Source organism: Cynara cardunculus (assembly GCF_001531365.2).
Source record: "Cynara cardunculus var. scolymus isolate 2C chromosome LG 6, CcrdV1, whole genome shotgun sequence".
Taxonomy (NCBI): domain Eukaryota; kingdom Viridiplantae; phylum Streptophyta; class Magnoliopsida; order Asterales; family Asteraceae; genus Cynara; species Cynara cardunculus.
The window spans coordinates 3,589,384-3,598,508 of NC_037533.1; the positions used below are offsets into that span (position 1 = coordinate 3,589,384).

At 32.6% G+C, this 9,125-nt stretch overlaps 2 protein-coding genes across 2 annotated transcripts in view; one reads left to right on the top strand and one right to left on the bottom strand.

The window, feature by feature from the left end:
- Positions 1 to 2,945: 2,945 nt before the first annotated feature.
- LOC112514883 lies at positions 2,946 to 8,191 on the top strand. Its single transcript, XM_025121513.1, has 3 exons — positions 2,946 to 3,344; positions 5,566 to 5,646; positions 7,831 to 8,191. The coding sequence occupies exons 1-3, from the start codon at positions 3,186 to 3,188 to the stop codon at positions 8,062 to 8,064; spliced, it is 474 nt and encodes a 157-aa protein (XP_024977281.1). The 5' UTR covers positions 2,946 to 3,185; the 3' UTR covers positions 8,065 to 8,191.
- Positions 8,192 to 8,956: 765 nt separating this feature from the next.
- LOC112514771 (homeobox-leucine zipper protein ATHB-7-like) overlaps positions 8,957 to 9,125 on the bottom strand; it is a gene marked incomplete at its 5' end in the record, with an annotated part of 2,171 nt that continues 2,002 nt past the window's right edge. Inside the window, one exon of the mRNA XM_025121373.1 lies at positions 8,957 to 8,980. Within this exon, the coding sequence (XP_024977141.1) occupies positions 8,957 to 8,980 (24 nt within the window). The remainder of the gene's footprint in view (positions 8,981 to 9,125) is intronic.

A 9,125-nucleotide genomic window follows, 5' to 3' on the forward strand; every position in this document is an offset into this window, starting at 1 on the left:
TTTTAATTGTTTTTGACGAAAACTTCAAATGATATATTTTGTTATAAAAAATAATTATTCTATTATAATTTAATAAATTACATAAATTAATTAAAATAAACAACTCATCAGGGGTAAATTGGTCATTTTACTTGTTCTGTTCTATCCAGTTTTATCTTATCAAACGTAGAATAGTTGTTTTATCAAGTTCTATCATGTCCTGTTCTGTCTGGTCGTGTTCTATCATGTACTTTCATGTCTTGTCTGAACACCAAACACACTTATGAATAAAGATAGTTAACCCATACATAAGATATAATATAAAATTATAATGGTACCGTATTATTTAAACCGTAATTTAATACGTTAAAAATGAAAAATAATGCATGGTGTGATTATGATACGGTAACGGTACGAAGGGTTTACACAATTCCTTAATTTCTAAACAATAGTTAAATTATATAAACCATTATTTAAATACCGTCAACATCGAAGTAACTTGTTGCCAAATGCTTAGGGGCTGTTTATCAAAATTTTTATTAAGTTCTATCTGAATAAATTTGTCTGTCCGGATAAATTTGTCTCTCTAGATAAATGGGTGTTGTTGTTTACTTTTTTTTATCTGAACCAACAGTCTGAATAACATAAATGACCGATTTACCCCCAATATTAATTATTTGAACATCAAAACAAAAAAACATAAAGAGRTTGACGATGGGGTGTCTCATTTGGGAAGGAGGCGATGCTTTAAATAAGGGGTATGATGCCATTTTTGTGGTTGAATGGGGACAACACACAAAGATTAAGCAATGTTCTGTGTGAATCAGCCATAAGTAAACAACTCAAACGGGCTGTGCGAATAAGCCAGATAGACCAATAAACATAATTAAGCTGCAAGTAAACAGCCTCTTAGGGGTCGTTTACCCAATTGCTTACTCGGTAAGTGCTTACCGATATGAGTCAATACTATGATTTATTTTGATAAACAAGATTTTAGTACATCAAAACATATCGAATGCAACAATTTACTGGGTAAGCGTCGTCATCCTCACTTACCGGATAAGACTTTCCATCATTCTCATCGCTCTTACCCGGTAAGATTCTTGGCCCTTCTCATGTTAATTCAATAAGAAAATTTATCCAGTAAACACTTACCAAGTAAGTATTTAATAAACGGCCCTTTAGTGTTATTTTTGAAAAAAAATATTTGACCAACTTATTTTGGATACATTCTAATTAAACAACATAAAATAATCAAATCATAATAATTTTGTCAATTGTTTAACTTTCTTACTTTTATAAATATTTTAATTGATATAGATTATATATGATTAGAAACGTATTTGCACAATATAACGAGATACATATCGATTTATTATTTGTTTTTATCGATTTTATAATATGGTTTTGTATGGTTTTGAGGAAACAATAATGTTTTTATATTTGAATAAAATAAATTTTGAAGACCCCGTAAATTTTTTTTAAAAAATGTAACGATATTAGTATCAAATTAATAATTTTAAAGCTCTCTTTTTTATTACTTTTTTTAGTTCGATTATTAATATGGATTTAATAACGAAGTGATTTATTTTAGGGTTAATAATATAATATTTTTTTAATAAAGATAATTTTTAGATCAATTTTATTATTATAATTTAATTTAGCTTTAGTAACGAATTAATTTATTTTAAGTTTAATAATATAAATGTTTTTTTTATAAAGATGATAATTAAATATTCTGTTACAACTTAATGATTATTCTAATTATATTTTAAATACTCTATATTTAAAATGAGATATTTATCATGTATTTAATTATGTTTATAGTTGAATTTAAACATATAATATTAAAAGTTGTATTTATGCATCATTTACTTGTAATACATAAAAAAAATGATTTTTAAAAATTTAATGCATACTTTATAATCTTGAAAAATATATATTATTAACTAATACTTAATACATAAAAAATGATTTTTAAAAATTTAATGCATACTTTATAATCTTGAAAAATATATATTATTAACTAATACTTAATACATAAAAAATGATTTTTAAAAATTTAACAAATACCTTTTTATAATCTATACTATATTATAAAACATTTGACAAATACTCTTAAAAACCATTTTTATGCATATATTATTGTTTATTGATGCATATTACTTAAAATTTGAAGTCACAAGTAAATTGTACGTAAACACAACTTATTAAAGCTCTGAATCCGTGTAACTAAGTGTAGATAAACATATTCAACTACAAGATAAATATATATTTTAAATATAAAAAATCTAAAATATAATTAGGATAATCATTGATTTAAACTTATAACAGAATACTTAAATATTATTATTATAAAAATTATATTATTAAAAAATAAATTACTTCGTTATCAAACCTAAATTAAATTATGATAAAAAATTTGAATTAAAGAGACTACATAAAGAACGATAATTTTTAAATAATTAATTTAATACTAATATCGATGTATTTTTTCAAGCTTTTATGAATAAAAATATTATCGCTTTCTTAAAGTCACATAAAATCGTATCATATTGATAGAGACAAAAAATAAAACGAAACATTATCTCAACATATGTTATTGCGTTGTATAAATATCCTTTTGGTTGTTTGGTTACCTCTTAATAATTTCATTAAGAGGCAACATCTGAATCATTAAGAGGTAAATCTTGTTTGATAAAAAAAAGTCTGACTCTTAATGGTTGTAAAACTCTCTGAATGATTATGTATCATAGATCTCCCTTAACTATTAAGAACCCTAATTTCATTATATACAATCACCAAACAATTATATTTTATTTTACACTATATTATAAGAGCCTTTTAATTATTCTCCGCTAACACCATTTAGCAATTATCAAAAAGCTGTTAGTATAATATATAATAAGAATTAAATAAAAGAGCATACCCTCATATAAATCCCACAAATATCTTTCAGTCTCTCTCTGTGATTTAATTTTAAAACTATAAAGCAGAACCCCCCCTTCTTTCCTTCCTTCCTTCCTTCCTTCCTTCTTTCGCCTCTCATGGCAGTTTCCTCTGCCTCCGCCACCGGTGGTTGCTTCACGACGTAAAACGTGTCGGTATCCGATTCTCGGAAAAACACCAACACGATACCTTGACCTAGGTTTTTTAGAGGGGGGAGAGACAATCAACGGCTTCTGTTCCTAAATTTATATATAATAATGGCCAAAAAGAGGAAATCGTTGGCAACGACCCTAGACGAGGTCGATCGGACGATGTACTCCAATTTTTGCAACGCCGCTAACTCTCTCTCTCAGCTTTACTCGCAGGCCATGAGCCAACAGAAGCTTTCTTTTCTATCCGGTGAACGCCACGGATTGGTATGTCAAATTACAATTTTCTTTTTGTGTTTCCTGATCTAATTTCATTTCGAAAAACCCTAGGTTTTTGCTTTAATGAATTTTGATATCTTTTTTGAAGCCTATTGTTAACCTATTTGTGTATGTACATGCCACTGTCCTTTTGCTTTAATTTAAAACATTCATCTTTATTAGCAAATTGATTAGGATACCGCTATTTCCAGTGCGCCTTTTTGCTTTTCTAGGGCAAGTATTCCATTTTCTTCATTGCATTTGCTAATTAGTGCACTGCCCTGCTGGATTTGTCATGTTTGGTCATTGGTGTGAATAGCACCGCTCGTTGCCGACGCAAGTTTTAGTTTTTCTTTGTATACCCATGTTTCTTTTCTGAATGCTGGAGCGTCAAAACTATGGACTTGTTTAGTAACTTGAATATTTTTTCCTGATATTTTATTCTGTTTGTTCAGTGGTGGGATTGTTTGTGTATCTCTGGGTTTTCATAGTTGGAAGAGGGAGTTAATTGTCAGTGGTACATGTGGGAATGCGTGCTTCATAACTGTTATAATCTTCTCTAAAAGACGTGTGTTTCATCACTAAATGAGTGTATATATAGATTACTAAGATGCTTGTTGGGCCAGTGCTTCACAAAACCTTAACGAACCTTCCAATCGGAATGTATAAGCTCTTTTTAATCTTTCATACTAACATGCACTCAAAATGTCTGTCGTGTCAATTTTTTAAAATAACCTTAAATGTATTCTTGAATAAATCCATGACCTTCTCATAAGCATGGAGCCATTGTTCCTTAGTAGGTCAAGAGGTCATGGATTTAATAGACCAATCATGAAACCTTTTTTATAATCCTAAAACCATTAGGATATTGTAAAACACAGAAGAACATGTGAAGTCTCTATGAGGTTTCTGGTTCAAGGAAGTAGCTTTAGGTGTTCTCTCCCTTGTTTTTCAGTTTTAGCACTGCCTTTCTTATTTTCAAGTTCTGCAAATTTTTTGAGCAAACTTTATCCTCTCTTTTCTCATAATTTGCACAAGCCAGGGGTCTACTCATCGAGGTAGAGGCCAGATCTGCATACACCCCACCCCCCCAAAAGCAACCTCTGGGTGGGAATATACCAGGTCTGTTTAGTTTAGTTTGGTATGCTTGATCTTAGAAATGATTTGCAATGGAAACATGATATCGATCTTGTAAAACCAGGCTTAGGCTTTTACCAACTGTAATAAGCTTTACAACATGCTTTGATATTAGAAGTATAAGAGTACTTCCATCTCCCATGCCTTGACATTAGAAGTATAAGAGCACTTCCATCTCCTTTCATTGGCCATCAGGAGTAAGAGTTTAAGGCAATACTTCTCTCTTTTTCCGGTGATCGACGTATCATTCCCAAGTGATGAAGGTTGAATTCATCTTCTAAAGGAAGAAGTGTGGACACCTGACATTGTGTAATGAGGGGATTGTTTGGTTTTCCATAAAATTCTAGAGCTCGATACTGTTGGTACTTGCTGAAGCAATTGTCTCATAAGTAGCATAGACTTTTCTTATCCATCCACCAGTTTGGATGAGATGTCTGCTTCCCTTTTGTGCCATATCAGAATGGCGTGTACTTGTTTTTCAATACTGTGTATGCACTTGCATTGGTTATCGAAGTGATTAATTGGGTTAAAATAGTTAATAGGTATGACCGTGGGTTGCAATTCGACTTGAATGAAAACAAGGGGAAAAACTCTTTAGTTCTCTGAAACATTCCATGTAGTTTCATTTTCACGAGCCTTGGTAGGTACAAGGCACCAAGGCATGCATAAGTAGAGACTAATAAGATGGATGCCAAATATGGAGTTGAATCCATGGTTGCGAGAGTGTGAACATATAAAATATACACTAGCCAGGAGGGAAGCTATAAGAGAGCAGGAGGAGAAGCTACAGGTAAAACCTATGTTGGGATACAATATGATAGTTTTGGTAGATTATGTGGTTATCTATGTACAAAGACACTAACAATATGCTATCGAGGAGCAGTAAGTGGGATGTTAGGGGTGTTTATTGTGATGGAATGATGTCTCTTGTATGTACTAGCATGGTTAATTTTATTGTTTCTTTTTGTATGCACTAGTTTGTAACTTCTACAAATTATCAGTAGCTAGTCTTATTTGTATTGGAGGCATGACACTAGGTAGACTCTTGTTGATGGATAGCAGACAGAATATCAACTGAAATTCCATTTTGCAGGAAAAGCTCTATCAATGGATTTCTAAGCAAGAAGCGGAAGGATTGAGAGTGACCTCGGAAGACATACTAGCCTATATCCAGGTCACTATTTTATAAATTGGACTTACAAAGTTACGATCATGATTCATATCACTTCTCATGTATTTAGTGTTTGATGCTACTACTCCCACACAAAGATCCCTACAAATGCATTTTTGTATCTGATCATTAATTAGCATGCATCATTTTATTTGCAATTATTATTATTACCATTTACTCAAACAAGTCAACCTCATTCATTTTTTTTAAATATGATACGGCTGGTTGCACATGATCCAGACTGTTGATCAGAGTTTGAAGTACCGTCCTGGTTAAGTCATGGATTTTCATCTGTCTTTAATTCGTTAAGTAACTTACAACTGTATGTTTAAGTTTGTTGGTGGTCTCTTTCATTTGATTCTTCCTGCTGTATGTGGGCCAAACTACTTATTGCTGGTCCTTCGCTAGATGTAAGTTTGATTTTGACTCATCTTATTGACTTTGATCTACTGTTTGCCAGCATCAAACTTTGTATCTGCTGCTGAGCTTGCAATACTTTGCAAAAGGCAAATAAAAATATTTGCTTATGAATATATGTCAAGATCTGGGCTAATTTCTTCTTTAATTTGATCACAAGATATAAAGGCTCAACATCACAACCTGAGTTTTCACATTTTTTTTTCCTGAAATGCTTGGATGGTCATTGAAATGCTAGGGTGGTCACTACTTCTATTGGCTTGATAGTTATCAAGTTATGTATTGGCATTTTAAGATCATCTGTTCTCTTTGTAGACCTTTTAAGTTTTGGGACATAACTTTAATAATCTCCCAACTCCATTTGTGTGCTTCCTGCTTGCTTGTCAATGACTGTAAATTGTATTATTTCAAAATAAAGTTGACACTTCTGAAGCATATAAATGCTATGATTGTAAGGATGGAACTGGCCCAAGTAGAGTGTACACTACTTTTGGTATTTTGACTCTAAAACTCAAAGTATCTATATCAGCATAAACAGGAAGCTCAATGTATTTCCTCAATTTCAAATATTTACAACCAGGGAGTTAGGAAGGAGTGATTGTTTTGATCAGCCCTTTGATTTACCTCTTTTTGGCATTTGACCTTATTAGGTTTAATGGGGTTTGAAGTCCAATTTCTGAATTCTGAGCATCTAACAATATGTCTTTATTGTCTGCTAGACTATTCCCTGTTTTTCTCTGTAGTCTACTTTCTTTAGCAATTGAACAGGGTGTTCTTTTTGATGTAACAATCTTTCCAATTTCTGAAGTGTGTCTTATTGCCTGCTACACTATTCATTCTTTTCCTGTCAGTAGTCCACATTCTTTGACAATTAAATAGGGTATTCTTTATTGATGTAATATTCCTTCCAATTTTTAATATTGGCCCCAGTGGTTTTCGTCATGATTGTTCTTGACGAATTGCAAGATAATCCAAATTATCCTTTTTATGTGGTTTGACATGTCTCTTGTACTATATAGCAATATGGTGGGTTTGTTAGAGATATCCATTATCTTCATGCTGTTATGTTGTATGTGGTTCTTCAGAAATCAAGGGAAATGGGTTCATTTTATTAAAGTTCTTACCTTGTATGTGTGTGAATGATTTTGTATTTTGTAGACAATGCAATGAGACGGAGATAACAAACTTCTATTTTCGTTAGAATAGCTAAAAACTGTGCACTGTTTATGGAGGTCTGCATGAAAGGATGCCATTGAGCGGTTGGGGTTTGTTTGCACCATTTTATATTTTATTTAGTCAAACTCAACTAGTTTGGGGATAAAAGGCTTGTTGCTGTTGTATGTTAGGACTCATGATACTGTACAAAGATGTGGCCTGGTAATTATACAGGCACTTCGATGTCAGCTATTATGTACAGTGAGAATTTGTATGAAAACTGATAAACCGTATAAACGTGAAAATGGGAGATAGATAACTGATGCAGTAGTCATGGTTATATCTCTACACTGGAACTCCTAATAGGGATAGCAAGTGACCTTCTCTGGCAGGGTATTGGCTGGAATGGTGATGAAAAAAATTAGTCTAGATGTTGGTGGTGCTGATGATTACCATGATTTCCATATTGTGCTTTTGGATCCCATGTACTTGGCTCACCTATTTTATGAGGAAAAGTATGGGTGTGTGTGTGTGTGTGTATATATATATATATTTATATATAGTTATGATTGTAGTATGAATGCATTGTAGTGATGGGTATATTTGAGTTGGCAGGGTGAGCTAGAATCATCATGTGTGGAGGAGGCACCATTAGCAAGACAGCAAGTGACAAATCCCCCATCGATAAATTGTGGGTCATCTAGTGATCAAGCAGCGTCGAAGAACTATATATTCTCGAATGCTTTGTCGAGCCCTGTTCGTCGCAGCCTTCAGAACTATCACATATCCAGCCAGGTGGAAAATCAGATTCTTGATTCTTCAATGGACATGCATGCAGATCATGATTAACAACTACTTTTCACTTCCTTCTGCAATCCAAGAAAGAAGTTATATTCTTCATGTTATTTGTAAACTACCTTTTGGATTCTTACTCTTTCATCTTTTATGATTCAAATCATGCCCTTTTCCTCACCTACATTTGTCTATGCATCCATTTATGTATTTTTTTTAATTAACCTGGATATCCAACCCGCTATGCCAGCCGACTAATCCCAGGGTGACCACCTGTTTTACAGATACCCTGGAGACACAGCATTTGAACCTCCATGGTCACAAGGGGATCTTTATTTCTTCTTGGATTTGAACATGTGACCTCCTGGTACTTTTGACCTTTGGAGCCAAACTCAAACCAATCAGGCACCACCCTTGTGGTGTCATTTATGTATTTTTAGAACCAACTATTTATGAATTATCCATGAGGGATATCATGTTAATATCAAATGCATGATATTCGTGAATATATTTAGTATTATTCATCATGAATATTTCAAAAAAAAGTTGGTTCTCGGTTTCTCAAAATGTTTTTGTTTTTCGTTTGTTATTTTCAAACCATAGTTCAATCAGTAGTTATTTGTATAATGTACGGTCATGGTTCTTTTTTTAGGCGACCATCTGCTTTGCAGTTAGCCTGGAGTCACCGCATTTGAACTTCCGTGGTCATAAGGGGATTTTTATTCCTCTTTGGATTTGAACTTGTGACTTCTTGGTACTTTTGATCTTTGGAACGAAGCTCAAACCAATCAGTTGTGTTTATTGCATATGTAATGAGTGTCTTGACCCTTCTTTACAAATATTAAATGACATAAAGCATTTGTAGAAGTTTGGAATAAGAACACCTTTCTTTTTAGGCCTTTTTTTTTTGTTGACAATGCCATTATAACCTCCATGAATCCACCATACTTTAAAAATTCATGTCAAAGGTCTCCTTTACCCATTTATAAAAAAGCATAAAGAAGACCATGCAAATTATTCCCCCCTAACATGCTCTTTCCTTTACTTTCTTAGAGCATCTCTACCCTTCCTAATTGTATGTACCTTGTGCATTATTACTTGTACTTAGCTTAGCTATA